Source organism: Lacerta agilis, chromosome 8, assembly GCF_009819535.1.
Source record: "Lacerta agilis isolate rLacAgi1 chromosome 8, rLacAgi1.pri, whole genome shotgun sequence".
NCBI classification, from domain to species: domain Eukaryota; kingdom Metazoa; phylum Chordata; class Lepidosauria; order Squamata; family Lacertidae; genus Lacerta; species Lacerta agilis.
The window spans coordinates 32436624-32453618 of NC_046319.1; the positions used below are offsets into that span (position 1 = coordinate 32436624).

At 45.3% G+C, this 16995-nt stretch overlaps 1 protein-coding gene across 1 annotated transcript; it reads left to right on the forward strand.

Moving 5' to 3' along the window:
- The first annotated feature begins 836 nt into the window (after window positions 1-836).
- KCNG4 (potassium voltage-gated channel modifier subfamily G member 4) lies at window positions 837-16622 on the forward strand. Its single transcript, XM_033156819.1, has 3 exons — window positions 837-1318; window positions 4445-5243; window positions 15178-16622. Exons 2-3 carry the CDS (start codon window positions 4500-4502, stop codon window positions 15958-15960), a joined length of 1527 nt encoding a protein of 508 aa, XP_033012710.1. The 5' UTR covers window positions 837-1318; window positions 4445-4499; the 3' UTR covers window positions 15961-16622.
- The last annotated feature ends 373 nt before the right edge of the window (window positions 16623-16995 follow it).

A 16995-nucleotide genomic window follows, 5' to 3' on the forward strand; every position in this document is an offset into this window, starting at 1 on the left:
AAGGCAGCCAGATGGGGGAAGTCCTCTCCATCATATCCAGAACACCAAGCTGTTGCAGAAGCAGCAGATAACTCCATCATTCCTCTGCCAGACTCCAGCAGGCTAGTAATTTTTGTGGGAGATCAAATATATATACAGTATGATTGTGTCTTCCACAGGGGTTCTGTTCTGGGGGTGGTGCGAATATGCAGAAATGTGTTTCTGCACCAGGAAAAACCCAACACTTTAGAGCTATCCACCTTGCGCACAGTTACGGTAATATGTGAGATTTCAACCAGCCAGCTTTCAACCAAACAAGTTTGAAATTACACAAGTTCATTGCATACATACTATGTGCAATTCATATTAATATTCCAAATCATCCATTGGCTCTGTGTGTATGCAAGAGTCTTGATCTAAATGCAAAGTCAGGAACAGCTGTTGTGCGACCCCCTACAAGCTCTGTCACTCATGGAGCTGTCCCAAACCTTTTGTCAGCAGGTTGTTACATAAGGGGAAGGAGCCTTCTTCCCCGTAGTGAGATGACTGGCTGGATCCATCATCCTGGCGCACACACACACACACCCCGAACCACCACCACAACAGCAAACTTACTCCGTGCACATGCCCTATTAAACCTTATGTGGAATAGTAAAGTGCTTTTTTAGAAACCTGGAACTTTCAGAACTCAACACCTGAAAGGAAGCTGCTTCTGGGGTATGTGGGGAAACACCCTGAAACAATTCACTTGCTGCCTCCAAAGTCAAAGAACAGGGAGAGAATAAAAACACTGTCAAGTGTTATGGAGCTGAGAACTGTCTTTGTCAGCATCAATTTATTATTGAGCATGTGTTGGGTCTCTCTGCTTCCACTCCAGACTGCTGCTGAATTGCTGGTATGCCCTGCAGTCTGCTCTAAGGATGAAGGGCTGGAGGATGCTGGAAAGAGAGAACAAGGGAGAGATTATGTCTAAGCCCTTCCCTCTTCCCTCCCTCCTCCTTCTGTCAGGAGGACCACACTGACAGCCCTCCAGGGAGGAAAAGCGGGAGAGAGGGAGAATACAGACTTTGTCTCTCTTTTCAGTTCCCCATGAAGATTCAGGGATGCCTTCCAAGTCTTTGAAAGGGTCTTTGAGTGAGGGAGTCAGTCTATAAAGGAAAGAGAGAATACCAAGAAGCAGATGCTGGCCAAGAGCAATTTCATTACATCCATGGAATCAGGGCAACAAATGTGCTTTGATGCTTCTCCATCACCCAGGAATGGCAATAATTCCTTGCAATGTGTTCTGCTCTTGCTGCTGGGGAGACAGTTGACTCAGACTCAGCCCGTGTTTAGCGCAGTAAGTAACTTTGCGAAACTTCGTTCTGGAATGCTGTCAGCCTGCGCCGGGAGGGATGGCAAGCCGGAGGCAGAGAGGAATAAGACTGGAGGGGTTTTGTACTTACTCCCCATCAGCTCCAAACGTCTACAAGGGGGTTTGCTTCTCAGCATTGTATGTCTAATTGGTTTCGTGCGATGTCTACTTGAAGGGGGGGGGGCATGTATGTATTTAGCAATAATAAGGCAGAATTCCAGCTGCAGGCGGTGTCTGTGAAAAGGAGAGGATGAACACCAACCTCAGCCCCACAGTCTGCAATATGGGGATATTGATATTTGGCCTACCTTACAGGGTTGTTGTAAAGGTTATAAGATAATTTGTGTGAAGGAATTGAATGCTCAGAAAGCCCTACCATACATCATTGCTGTTTCAGCTTATGGTGGGGGACATATGCTAACTTTCAGCTTCCTCCTATGCTTTTCAAGATTCACAGCAGCTCAGCAACTGTAAAACTTCGGGCTTCTCTGATTTTCTATTTGCTTTTGTTGCATCCATAGTAAAATGTGGAAGGGGCATGTTGTAGCTCATTGACAGAGCATCAGCTTTGCATGCAGAAGGTCTCAGGTTCAATCTCTGGCATCTCCAGGTAGAGCTGCGGTGGGGACATTCTGGACTGAAATCCTGGAAAGCAGCTGCCAGTCAGTGTCGACAGTACTGAGCTAGATGGACAAATGGTCTAACTCAGTATAGAGGAAGCTTCCGGTCTCCCTGTGAATGTGAAATGGAACCAGTCTGTGGATGCTCAAGAGAATCCTGTTAGACACTTGTCAAACCCTTGAGAAGTTATTCACTTATATGTTATTGCCGTTTCTGCTTCTCTCTCTTTTGGGGGTGTGCAAATGTGTATAACTTTAAAACATCAGCAGAAGAAGAACAACATTTAGAATTTCCAGCTAAGGTGGGCAGCCTTTGTAAGTACTGTTGCCTGCTCTCTTAGGACAAACTGCCATCATGTTAATTAATCCCTGAGAGTATCCTAGGTACTGCTGTACTACCTAGAAGGATTTCTTGCTGAAATGCCATCACTCAATGAACTTGATTTGCAGCAGATTCAGGGCAGGCAAAAATAAATCCTGCCCATATAAACATGATTAACTTATGGAATTGGGGTCTAGTGAGGTGGGGGGAAAGTGCTTAGATTTATTTTATTTTATTAGGATTAGAAAAACTCAGGATGAGTTGATCTGCCAAAAGCTTTTGGGCTTCATGGTTAAATAGAACTTTCACATCCAGAGGCACCGTGTCTCTGAATACGAAAGGATGAGGACAAGCCAAAGAAGAAGACATCACCTTCGTGTCCTGCTGGAGGCATCTGGCTGGTCTCTGCTGTAAAGTACAGGATTGTAAAGTTGCAAGGTACCCCAGGGGTCATTTAGTCCAACCCCTTGCAATACAGGAATCACAACTAAAGAATTCCTGGCAGATGGCGTTCCACCGAAGGAGAGTCTACCACCTTCTAAGGTAGTCTATTCCATTGTCAAATAGCTCATACCATCAAAAAGGTCATCCTAATGTTTAATCAGAATCTCCTTTCTTTTAATTTGAACGCTTTGGTTCGAGTCCTCCCCTCTAGAGCAGCAGAAGACAAGCTTGCTCCATCTTCCATGGGACAGCCCTTCAGACATTTGAAGATGGCTATCATATCACCTGCCAGCCTTCTCTCCTCCAGGTTAAACATCCCCAGCTCCCTCAGCCATTCCTCATAAGCCTTGGTTTCCAGACTCTTTGCCATCTTGGTTCTCCTCCACTGCACACATTCCAGCTTGTCTATATCCTGCACCCAGACAAGACTTTGGGCTTGATCCCAGCAGGGCTGTTTTCACTGCGACACTTCTGTTTGCACTACAGGAGTGGCTTCTCCACCAGGGTATCACTGAGAAGGACTTCAATATATATGCAGATTTGAAGGTTATACACCAAGTTTCCCCAGGAATGAGCTTTGATTGAATCCACTGGCTACCCTTCTTTAAAAAATAAAAATAAAAATAGAATGTGTCAGCAGAAACACCTAAGGTGTGCCATAAACAAAGGGTGTGGGACATTTTTCAGCCTGAGGGATGCATTCCCTGCATTCTGAAGGTAGCTTCTGGGCAACTTTCCAAGGGCCACATGCCAGTGGTGGGTGGGGCCAAAGGCAAAAGTGGGCGGAGCAATAGATGTGAAATTTACCTCAGTGCAGAAGGCTAGTTTCTGGACACACCCACATATCCCTCTCTATCCCCTGTCCAGGCAAGTAAGAAAAATTGCCAGAGGACACACTCCGGCCAGACAAAAGCACTTGAGGATGTAAAGCCAGGCCAGTGAGATGGTATGGCTCTTGTGTGGTCTGTGGAGAGTCCTGAGGGCCTGATAGAGAGGCCTGCAGGGCCTGAGATCCCCAATCCCTCCTTGTAAATACAGTGGTACCTCGGGTTAAGAACTTAATTTGTTCTGGAGGTCCGTTCTGAACCTGAAACTGTTCTTAACCTGAGGTAATGGGGCCTCCCGCCACCATTGCGTGATTTCTGTTCTCATCCTGAAGTAAAGTTCTTAACCCGAGGTACTATATCTGGGTTAGCAGAGTCTGTAACCTGAAGCGTCCGTAACCCGAGGTACCACTGAAAAGGGATATTTTGTTGTTGGACTTTATTTGTTTGCAAACTATCCTGGCATTTCTTGTTAAAAAGAAAGCTGGTGTTAACATTCTAAAAACAACAACTGGTTAGGAGAGACAGATGCTTTTGCTCATGCAGCACATAGCCAAACTGTGGAACTCACTTCCATAGGAAGAAAAGATGGCCACCAGCTAGGGTAGTTTTAACAGAAGATTCAACAAATTGGGGCTGCTAGCTACAATGGCTATGTTGTGCTTCTGTTGTCAGAGGTGGTATGCCTCTGAATACAAGTTGCTTGAAATCACAGGAGTGGAGAATGCCCTTGTGTTTGGCTCCTGCTTATAGGTTGTCCACAGAGACCTGGGTGAACAGGATGCTGGACTAGATGGGCCATTAGCCTGATCCAGCAGGGCTCTTCTTATGTTACTATCTTCCTCATCTCACAATGGTCATGATCCTGTCTCTGTTTTCCCTCCCACTTCCACCTCCCTAGCCAGCTTGGCTCTGATGCTGCTTCTGTGTTGGAGCTCCAGTGACAACCCTCAGAGATGCCTATTCTCTCCGGTGGCAGCGACCACGACTACAGCTACAATTCCTGCACTTCCTTGAACCACCTGTTTCCCATCTCAGTGGTCGAGACTCCCCCCGCCAAAGGGGTCCACTACCAACGGGCCCAGAGGATTTACCACCCAGATCGGCTCCGGACAGTTGATCTGAAGAGGGAGATCATGGTCAATGTTGGCGGCTTCAAGTACCTGTTGCCCTGGAGCACCTTGGACGAGTTCCCCGCATCCCGGCTAAGCAAGCTGAAGTTCTGCAGCAGCTACGAAGAGATAATCCAGCTGTGCGATGACTATGATGAAGACACGCAAGAGTTTTTCTTTGACCGGAACCCCAGCGCTTTTGGGGTGATTGTCAGCTTCCTCACAGCAGGGAAACTGATGCTCCTCAGCGACACCTGTGCCTTGTCCTTCCAGGAGGAGTTGAAGTACTGGGGGATCGAGGAGTCCAACTTGGAGAACTGCTGCTTCCGGAAGCTCTTCCAGAAGGCTGAGGAGCTGGCCGAGATGCGCAGAGAGGAGGAAATGCAGATGAGCAAAGTGACAGCCTGCGTCCTGGAAGAGGAGACCAAATATGGCCAGTTTATGAGCAAGCTGAGGGACATGGTGGAAAACCCCCGGTCGGGCCTCCCAGGGAAAATCTTTGCTTGCCTCTCCATCCTCTTTGTGGCCACCACAGCGATAAGCCTTTGTGTCAGCACCATGCCAGACTTAAGGGAAGAAGAAGACAGGGTGAGTAAGCTCCTGTTTTGTATTTATGCTCTCTCTCCACTGTCACAGACAGATGCTGGGAGCTATTGGGTTTCATAAGTGGGGAAAGTGTCGTTCCACTCAGAAGGATCATAGCTCAGTGGTAGAGTATCGGCTTTGTATGCAGTTTCAATTCTTTCCATTTCCAGGTATGGCAGGGAGAGGCCTCTGCTTGGAACCACAAGAGCTGCTTCTGGCCAGTGTAGGCAGTACTGAGCTATATGGACCAAAGCTGGTTCCAGTGTTCCTACCACTCTGCTTGTGGGCAACAGAAGGGAGTGATGCCCACCAACTTGGATGGCTTTTAAAGAGGACTAGATAAATTAATAGAGGAATGAAGCTATCAGTGGCCACTAGCCTCTATTATGTCTCCATGGTCAGAGGGAGTAATGCTTCTGCATGCCGGTTGCTGGAAACCACAGGATGAGAGTGTGCTCTTGTGTAAAGGTCCTGCTTGCAGGTTTCCTGCAGGCATCTGTCTGGCCACTGTGAAAGCAGGATGCTGGACTAGAATGGCCTTTGGCCTGATCCAACAGGGCTCTTCTTCTGTTCCTATTACCATCAACATCACTAGTTATATCACATCTGCAGACCTATGTTACATCATGATATTCTGCAGTCAACACTGCATGCCTACGTTAGGACTAATTCACTCATGCATTTTCCTCTCTTTTGCTTTTGAGTGTTGTACACTTATTCCCTATGCACACAGGTTCACCTGTCCCCATGTGTGTATAATGCTGTGTCTAATGAATATGCATGTGGATGAGGAGGGGCATTGTGGTAGCACACTCCACTTGCATATAGCTACATATATGGGGGTAGGGGGTTTCTCTAGATGATTGGGTTCCCTGCTTCTTTTTTCACTGAGTCACCTTGGGCCACTCACCAATTCTCACTCTAACCTGCCTTAAAGGGTTGTGAGAAGGTGGGATATAAATACAAAAACAAGCAAATGAACAAACACAGGTCACTTGGTCCTGGGTCAACACTCTAGCCACTGCACCAGGCTGGTTCTCTGCTAATTTTATGTGTTTGTTGTGGTGAAGTACTTCTTGGGAAACTGCCCTGTCTGTCAAAAGTGGCTCCTAAGTGTGGAGGTGTGTGTGTGTGTTGTGTAGACAGAATTATGCCCAGCATGAAGACAAATCTAGTTTTTCTAGGGGGTGGGGGAATGAGGTGGTCCAGGGGGGAAATAATAAAATGGTTCATCAATGTATGTTAGAATGAGTGGTTCAACTTTCCTGGATTAGCAACAGGGTTTAATTTGAAATGAAGGTTGCTAGTAAGCTCAGTTCAGAGCAAGCTCAGAAACTGTAAAATGAGAGAGTAACAGTTTTGCATATTCTAACTGGCTGGTGGGGAAGGAAATCATTTCTGCCTCTGCTAAACACATTTTCACAGACACCATTTGAATTGTACAGGCACACAGAATAGAACTACCAAACCTATAAACACTCCTTGGAGAACAAATCTTTATTCACACAACAGTGCCTCTGAGTATGTGTAGGGTGTGCTTTCATCACCAATGAATCCGTCAAGCCACTGAGATTGGGCAAGATTCCTTAGACAGGGCTTGTGGATGCCTTAAGCAATTATTGGTTTTGCATTTGTTTGTTTGCAAATAAATGTTAAATGGAAAGGAAGCCAGTCCATTCACTACTGGCTATATTGCCAATAATTATTTTTAGAAAACAATCTCGAAAAAAATGGAAGTTCTTTGTATTAAAAGGAATGCAAAAGGCTACAGTTGACTGTCTTTCCATTCAATTATATTTAATGTTTCATTGATTCTTTTAAAGCCATTAGTATTCACTAATATTTTCTGCAAAGAAGTATTTTTAAAATAAAAACCCCCTAAAGTAAGCCAATTAAAGTTTTGGCACATGTTTACTCTTACATGTTTACTCAGATGTATGCCCCTTTCTGTTTAGTTAGGGTTGCCAGGCCCAGACATAGCCATCAATTGGTTGTTGGAAACAACTTTGGGCAAAACTGAAAAAAAGTTCAACAACAACTTTGTCCCCCTCCCTGAAAACAAAAGCGCAACAACTTTCCCCACAATATGGCAACCCTAGTTCAATGCACCTACTCCCAGGAAATCATATTTAGGAATGCAACCTTTGCCTTTAAAAGTGCCAGAATATTATTTGTAGTTCAATCAGTGTTGTTTTTCAGTTTGATCCAAAGCACATTTGCTGATAAGTTAGTATTATGTAGGCTTTCTGGGAGGCTGAGCAAGGAATGCCCACAAGGTTCTCTAAAATACCTATGTGGTGCAGTGGTTTAGCTTTGGCAAACAAACCTCCACCATGGAGAATCTGTGAAAATCCAGCAGTTGTTGGGCTCCAGCTCCCATCAGCCTGCAACCAGCAGGTCCAAGGGGCAGTGATGATGAGAGCTGTAGTCCAACAACAACTGGAAGGCCACTAGTTCTCTATCCTCACTGTTTCCTAACAGAGAATCTGGTCTCTCTCTTTATCATCTGAGTATTTTGAAATAGACTTTAGTAATAGTAGCAGCGGCAGAGGAGTAGCAGTAATAAGAAGAACAATTCTGACCCTCACCATCTGCCTTTAAGGTACCTGGAGAGAGCAATCTTATGAGATACACTGAAGTCATCATTGGTGCATGAATACATTGGTGTCTCAAAATAACCACAATGACACCACCACTACCACCAAAACAGTGTTTATAATGATGTGCACATAAAGATACTGTATCTACACCTTCTTCCTACAAGGCATGCAAAATAATATCTGTGTCAAATGCACAAAATTGGTGATAAAGAGAGAGGAGAAAATGAGCTGCCACCTATCACACTATTGCTGCATCATGTGAATTAATGCAGAATAGTTAATATCCCATTCCCATTGCACCAACCTGTACTTAAAACCACAGACAAGCAAATCAGAATCACCTTCCTAAGGTAGCCAGCTGATCACAAACCCTCCCCAACCCCACAAAAGCACAAGAGCAGGGCTGGTTAAGAGCAGCCTAAGATGCAACTTTTGGGAAATTTAATGATGCAGAGAAAAGCAACATCGCTTCCTAATTTCCTCAAATCAAATAATGGTTGAAGGCAGAGCTGTAGCAGCTGGCTCATAGGCACCTTGGAATCTGCCTTACAACACTGTTCCCTCTAGCACAGCAGTGCCCACACTGACTGGCAGCGACTCTCCAGGGTTTCAGATAAGAAACTCTCCCAGCTCTAGCAAGAGATGCCGCTGGAGATTGAACACGGGACCTCCTGCATGCAAAGCAGATGCTCGACCACTGAGCTAAGATTCAAAATCTAGAAACTGTACTTCACAAAGAACTCTAGAAAGCCGGTTTAAAAATATCATGCTTCTTTTGGGCAGCCTTCTGTCGCTTTGTGTGTTTGAATCAGAGAATAATAAAAGAACCTCAAGGTCATCGTCTATCCCGTGGTGATGCAGGGAATCCCTTGCTACAACAATCCTGCTGGGTGGCCTTCTGGGGGGGGGACATCCTGCAGAGGAGAGCCAAGGCAAAAAGTGGGTAGCCCCACTCCTGGCATGCGGCCCCTGGAAGGCTGCTCAGAAAGGAACTGTGGCCCTTAGGCTTTAAAATGCTGAGCTTTGGTGAACTGGAGGCCTGACTCAGTAAAGCAACTAATCGTGAACTCAATTGAGGCTGAAATCTGTGCACTGTTCTAAAGATGAATTATAACACCAAAGAGGCACAGAAATCCTTTGCAAAGCTTTTTCCTAGCATATGATTCAGATCAGCTAGCCGCCTAGCCAGCTTGTGACATCCTAAGGACAAATGAGGCATGTCAGTTTATGGCCAATTTGTGCTGTTTTGTAGCCCATGTCGGATCAGCCTAAGAGGTGGAAAGCCTCGTGGAACTCAGGCAGACTACTCACCCGGAGTAAACATGTGTAGGATTAATATCTGCCCATTGTGGTGGGGCTTAGGGGTGACTGTGTTAGCAGAAACAAAATGAAGGAGAACATAGCTTCACTGCATATGTGATTAATTGACTTCTCCCCGCTTTTACTATGCATCATGCGGTACAACTGTTTCCACATTTTAGCGCACTGTGGGAGGTGTGAAACAGAAAAAGGCTGCTTGATTGCCTGACAAGTCATTCAATGAGATGCTGGATGCAACTGCACCAATGGCCTGCAATGGAGTTTGGCATCTCTCAGTGAAAACTGTTGTCCAGAGGCAAGGAAGGCTGGTTTTCAAAGAACTGGGTGACAATTCTCTGTCTGTTACTTATAGCAGAGGCTGGGAAGCAACCTAGGGAAATGGTTTTCAACCAGTGTGTTGTGGCACCCTGGGGTGCCTTGAATGGTGGTCAGGGGTGCCATGGGCAACATTGGTCTCTGTCCCTCTTTCCTTTCCTCCCTCCTCTGATGCCCTCTTGCATCTCTGCTTCCTAAAGGCTTGCATAGCTGTTCGTTACAGCAGCCCTGGCTACAAGCTCCCCAGGTGTTGGGTGTCTCTGGAGCTAGCCAGGGAGTGCTTTCCAGGCCCTTGTGGGGAAGTGTGAGGTAGCACCTGTCTTTGGGGGGGGGGCAGCTCAGAGAACTGGGATGGCAGCAGCAGCTGCCCAGAGGACACCCAAGGAGAGGGAAGAGGAGAGGAGGCTGATGAAATAACTCCACAAGGGAGGGAGTTCGAAAAAGGATGAGAGGCTGCCAGCTTTGCAGGCAAGGGGCTCCTGAGCCCCACAGAATGACTGTAGCTGGTCAAGGGAGCCAGGGACCCAAAAGGTTGCAAACCTCTGACCTAGGGAGTGGCTTTTACCTTCATGTTCTGCTGATGGGCTTATGCAAATTATGTGGTTGCCAGCTGCAAGAAGAACAGTGCTGGACTAGATGGGCTTCTGCTCTGACCTAGCAGGGCTCTTCTTATATTCTTACATGAATTAAGTTCAGTGGTAAGAGCTAAGAAAACGGCTTAACTTGTGCCAGACCTCCCTAGAGCATCAGGATGGAACTTATTTCAAATGTCAGGCCTTAACCCTGGAATGCATCAAATGAGATGTTAATACACTTCACTTTAGGGCTGTGAACTGATTGTTTGTTTGCTTCTGTTTGTTGTTGTTTTTTTAAAGCTGGTTAATCATATGATGACTAAGCAATCAAATTTCCATGCTGCATAACAACTTGCACCATCAGATTAAGTATGCACAGAAGCACAAGTTTCATTGGGTGTGCAGCTTTTCTTTTCAGACCAAGGGAGGAAAGACCCAGAGCTCCTGAACCTAAATCCCCACCACCCACTATTCAGTCTTTTAATTCTCTATCCACAAAAAATAGGTTGTAATAAGGCTGTTTTTCAATGCAAACACATATGTCTTGGTTCTTATTTTTTTCAGGGGTGGTGGTGGGAGTGTTTAAAACTGAGCAAGCCGTCTGCAACATGTCTTCTGCTGTGGAAGCAGTGAATAACTTCCTTTTACAAAAGGGTAAAGTGCAAACAAGCACCCAGGATATTTGTGCAGTGCCATGGGTCAATTTGTTGAGCAGGTCAGAATCCATCTAATCCAGGGGCTTTAGCACTGTGCTTTGCCTCTCCCCCAGCATTCCCACCCACGCATAATATTTCTAGATTGTTATCCCAAATGCACAGGGTAATTTAAAAATGAGAGAGAAGAGGAATGATTCATCATCATCACCACCACCACCACCACCATAGCAAAATCATCAGAAACAGCACATTACTTTTAACATCAAAACACTTGTCTTTGATTGTTTGCACTGAGATCATAGTTGGATTAACCATAGTACACATAAGTTTCCCTTAATGGGGCAACTAACAAACAAGGGAGAGGGGAAAATAGCACAGAGGAAATGGTTTAGCACCATCCCTTGGTCCTCTGACTGGAATGCATCCCAAACGAAACAACCAAAGACCCCATTTCACTGCTTATTGCAGTGTTTTTCAACCTTTTTTGGGCAAAGGCACACTTGTTTCATGAAAAAAATCACGAGGCACACCACCATTAGAAAATGTTAAAAAAATTAACTCTGTGCCTATATTGACTATATATAAAGTAATTTTCCCACGGCACACCAGGCAACACCTCGCGGCACACTAGTGTGCCGCGGAACAGTGGTTGAAAAACACTGGCTTATTGGGAGTTGAAATTTGCCACAGTGAGGTTTTAAGAACATAAGAAGAGTCCTGCAGGATCAGGCCAAAGACCCTTCTAGTCCAGCATTGTGTTCTCATAGTGGCCAACCAGATGCCTTATTGGGAAGGACCTGTTCTTGCGTTCCTGAACTGCTTTATCCCAAGTCAGACCAATTTGTCCATCACTATTATCTACATTGACTGGCAGTGGCTCTCCAGCATGCCTTTACTTTGATGCATTTAAATGTTCTTCCATCAGTAGTTCTGGAGGGGAGGTTCCAAAAAATATCCTCTTGTCAATGTAAATGCCCCTGTGAATCTGGAGAGGGAGAATCAATATATCTCGTCCTTATGTACTGTTCCTTTTATTGCAACGTACATAAGATTTTTCCTGAATCCCTTTTTATGGGAGTCCCAGAATGACTGGGTGCATTTTATGCCTTCTTACTCCTTTCAGAACAGAAAGCTTCCACCTCTTCCAGGTGGAATATTGTGATGTTGCACTGGGGACTAATTTAAGCAAACTAATAATTGTGCTTTCTATGCCTGGCATTCTATAGCATGACAAAGTTACTAATGGTTTTATTGTTATGGTTTCTCTATTTTACAGTGGCACCTCAGGTTAAGTACTTAATTCGTTCTGGAGGTCCGTTCTTAACCTGAAAGTGTTCTTAACCTGAAGCACCACTTTAGCTAATGGGACCTCCCGCTGCCACTGCGCTGCCAGAGCACAATATCTGTTCTTATCCTGAAGCAAAGTTTTTAACCTGAAGCGTTATTTCTGGGTTAGCGGAGTTTGTAACCTGAAGCGTATGTAACCTGAGGTACCACTGTATTCTGTTTGAGGAATGGTTGAGGGAATTGGATTTTTAGGTGGGACTGGTGCAGGTCCTAGCCTCTAGAGCAGGAGAAAATAAGTTTTCTCCATCCTCCATGTGACAGCCCCTTAGATATTTGAAGATGGCTATCAAATCTGCTCTCAGTCTCCTCTTTAACAGGTTAAACATAATGCCTTCAACCGTTCCTCATAAGGCTTGATTTCCAGACCCTTGATCATTTTGGTTGCCCTTCTCTGCACACATTCCAGCTTGTACATGAGGATGAGACCATAAAATGAATGGAAAGTTGATTTTGCCTCTCTACTATCTTTGGTCACAGATGGTTAAACCATCCAGTCTCATCCTGCTCTTGTAATCACCGTTTAGTAACATATTGGCTGGTGTCATGCCAAATCTCCATCAGCCATTATTATTTTTTGGATCTTAGCATGTGCTGCTATTACAAAACCTGTGAAATTCTGGAAGAGCCTTCCAAAACAGTCTTGGTGACCGGGGGTTGGGGAGGAAGATACTTGTTAAGTGTCAAAACCAAACCCTTTCTTCCCTGCTTACAAAAGACATTTGTTTTATGTTCAGAGGGTAGTTATCAAAGTCAGGAACACATCTGTATTGAGACTGCTGAGCTGACTATTGCATTGCTCAGGGATTGCAATCCAGGTGAGCATCATTGGGTGCTTGCTGTCAGTGATGTGTAGCACTGCTGACCCTCTCACTGCAGAACCTTGAGCTGAAGTTTCATCCTACAGTTTCTCCAAGGATCTCAGGGCAGCACACAAAGTCCTTTGGACTTTAGCCAACAGTCTTGTAAGGTGGACTTGTTACTAGTCTTAGAGAGCCATTGACTGGTCCACGATCGTCTAGCTGGTAGTGTGGCGATTTGAAGCCAAGTCTGTCTGGTCATAGTCAAGCATGCTAGTTGCTACACAACAAGGACTCTCATGTATCTTTGAAATATCTGCCCTTCTGGCCTTACCTACTTACTCATATCTCTATCACTGCTGCCACCCAAAATGCCCATTGAAGAGGGCTCAGAATATTGTTTTTCCTTAAGTGCATATATAGGCTAGTACCACTTCAAATTCATAGCCACACATTCTATGGAGGAGGCAGTTGTATAATAGTGCTATGCTGAAATCTGTAACACCTATTTCTCAGAGGTTTTCATCTATAAAAGAGGTTTCCATTTTTCTGCCTCATTCTCTTAAGAGTTTCTTTCAAGATGGGCAAGGGTGGTATGTGTGAGTGTATTTTCTTTCATCCCCTTTCTACCCATTTCCCCAGTGCTCTGCACCCTCCCCAGCTTCCCACATTTCCTGATCTGAAAAGGCCCTGTGAAAGGAGCTCCTTTACTAAGCCTTCTTGTGGGCTTTGATTGAAAGTGAAGGAACCAGGGAAGGTTGCAGAGCAAAAACCCCTGGTGCCATGATTTGTAGAAGAGAGAGGATTTGTAGAGAGAGGATGCTCACAGGCACCACCTGGCCACCTCAAAAGTAAGGCCAGTGCACATGCACATGAACACGAATGCACACACACACAAAGAGAAAACCCACACACACCCTACCCTTGAGAATTTCACCAAAATGTTCTCTCCCCATTGATAATTTCTGAATGCAATTTCTTTTCTCATCAACTTGATGGAGACGGGGGGGACGAAGACCAAAAACTGCAGGAGACATTTTTGGCACAGCACTACTGAATAACCTTTGCTGTTAAATGGTATGGCTGAACAATACCTTCTCAGTGATCCATAAGGAAATGTTAGAATTCTCTCTGAGCATATCTGGATTCATTATTCAATGAAGAGGAGGGATTCAGGGTTGCCCACAAAAGCCTTTGTAGTTAAATGATATTGCCTTACAACCACATATTCCAAGGCCAAAGTGACCTATTGGAGGTACTTAATTTTTTTCCATTTCTATTCTCAAGTTCTCACCTTGGACAGTTTGATTTAACTGGAGCCTGGCTTAAGTATTCAAACAAAAGCAGCAATGCAGGAAAAGTGACTCAGCAATCCTCATGGCAGCAGTGCAGTCAGGGGATTTGAACAGCTCCAGCTTGTAAGAGGGTTGAGGACAAGGCAGATACGAAGGGTCCTTCCCCCCCCCCCCCTTTTCTTCTAGGCAAGGAATTATCACAAGCCACCTCTTGTTGGAAGCTGGATTCAATGGGTTTGCAACTTCACCAAATTAGCTGGTCAGTTACAAACATTGGTTAGTCACAAAGTGCCTTCCATAAATCATTCAACCACTTGCACCTTTTGGAAATTATTTCTGTATTACGTGCATGCATCACAACTTCATTGCCTTGAAGACAAGTGCCACATCAGCATCCACAACTAATAGAAATAAAACAGCGCTGTCAGATTGTGGGTTGTATGAGCAATGGTAGCTACTGAGACTCATAGGAAGCGGCAGGGATCACAGCACATGGGAAGCTGCTGAACTGGTGGCCTAATAAATCTATAATAAATATTAACAAGGTAAAATGGGTTGTTCCTATATCACTTTTATATGCAGGCATTTTCCCAGAAGGAGAGTCATGTAAAGATCCAAATGTAGCAGATGGCTGGTAGGAGGGTGAGTCATGAGATCAAGAGATATTTATTATCTACTCTGAGTCTTGGGAGCCCTGGAAATTGGGGAGCCCTAGGAACTGACATTATACACATTCCCCTCTAATATAATGTATTTTTGCACACATTGTTGTGTTGAAGAACTGTGCCATAACATTCAGAGAAGTGTGAATTTCAAAGGATATCTATGTTTTGCGGGTTGCACATTGGTTCAAGAAATGTGAATGAGATAGCTTCTCATTAAAATGCCAACAAACTTCTCCCTCATCACTAGGTCTGGGTAACACACATGGTGTACATTACAGCCTCTGTTGTATTTTTCTGATTTATTTATTTTTAACTGAGAAAGACGTCCATTCATTCTGATCTCTTTCTTTCCCCCTTCCATACGCAGGGCGAATGTTCCCAAAAGTGCTATTACATGTTCATCATTGAGACCATCTGCGTGGCTTGGTTCTCCCTGGAGTTCTGCCTCCGATTCATCCAGGCCAAGAGCAAATGTCAGTTTTTCAAAGGTCCTCTGAACATCATTGACTTCTTGGCCATCTCCCCATATTATGCTTCCCTCATTGTGCTGGACGACGAGCCCACTGAGAATGACAGCAGGCCGAGTGGAAGCTCGTACCTTGAGAAGGTGGGCTTGGTGCTACGGGTCTTACGTGCCTTGAGGATACTGTATGTCATGCGCCTTGCTAGGCACTCTTTGGGATTGCAGACTTTGGGCCTCACTGTCCGGAGGAGCGCAAGAGAGTTTGGCCTGCTCTTGCTCTTCCTGTGTGTGGCCGTCACCCTCTTTTCCCCACTGGTCTACCTTGCAGAGAACGAATCTGGGAAGATCCTGGAGTTTACCAGCATCCCTGCCTCTTACTGGTGGGCTATCATCTCCATGACAACAGTGGGCTACGGGGACATGGTACCCAGGAGCGTCCCAGGCCAGATGGTTGCCCTAAGCAGCATCCTGAGTGGAATACTCATTATGGCTTTCCCAGCCACCTCCATATTCCACACATTCTCCCACTCCTACTCCGAGCTGAGGAGGGAGCATGAGCGGCTACAGTCCCGAATCATGAGGCTAAAAAACGCCAACACTTCTGGTGAGAGTGACACACTGAACGAGAGCGAAAGCTTCACTACGGATGCAACTGGCTCACCCATCAAGTACATCTACAAAGGATAATGAACATCCTGCTGCAAAATAGTAATAATCTGTGTACTGTAATGCACAAAGCAAAGCAGTTAGCCCAAGGCTTGCAATTCGCCATTTTTCAAATGCAATTGCTTCTGCAAAAGTCTGCCCGGGTGAAGCTTAAAGCACATTGCTGAAAACAGTAACAAACAATGCTCAGGCAGTAACGGCAATGACAGGGTGGGTCTGGGGTACTAAAGGGTGCTGGTGATGTTAGGAGCCCCACGTAGGAGTCTGGCTTACAGGCTGAGCAAAACATACACCAAGCTGTGGCCCTAGACTAGATCAGGGATGGGAAACCCTTTTTTCAGCCCAAGGGCCATGTTCCTTCATAGGAGACCTCCTAGAGGTCACATGCCAGGGGTAGGCAGGGCCAGGGCAAAAAGTGGGTGGAGACAGAGACAAAGGTGAACAGGGCTGGGTGCAATAGTGGACGGAACAACAGTTGTGTGACTCTTTGCCTCTGTACAATAGGCTGTGTTCCAATCATGCAAAAGCCAAAGGTTTCTACATGTGCACATCTCTATCAGGAGAAACTAGAGGCATTATCAAAGTTATAGGGCATATTTTGGCCAGGTAAAAGCACTTCAGGGGTGTGTGGAACAGGGCTGGTGTGGGGTGTGTGAGGGACAGAGAAGGGAGCATTTTGAGGATCAGATAGAGAGGTATCCCCTGCCCGAAGGATAGGTGGTGATGCATCTTTTCACCAGGTATAAGAGTGAGATAACTTAACCCATTATGAAGGCTAGCTGAGCAAGAAGGCACTCTTCATGAAAGGCTTCCTTACATTAAGGGAGAACGATAATGAGCAAACCAAATGAACAAGACCCTGGAATGCCTTGAAAGACTTTTTGGATATTGACTTTTGACCTTTCCCTGCAAACCAGAGATTGTGTTTCATGTTTAAAATGAGTGCACAGCATCACACAGATTTCACTTTCCCAAAAATATGTATGCACATTATCAGAGTTTCCAGTCTCAAGAATTGCAAAGTCCAATAATCAAGGCAAGTGGAAACATCATGCC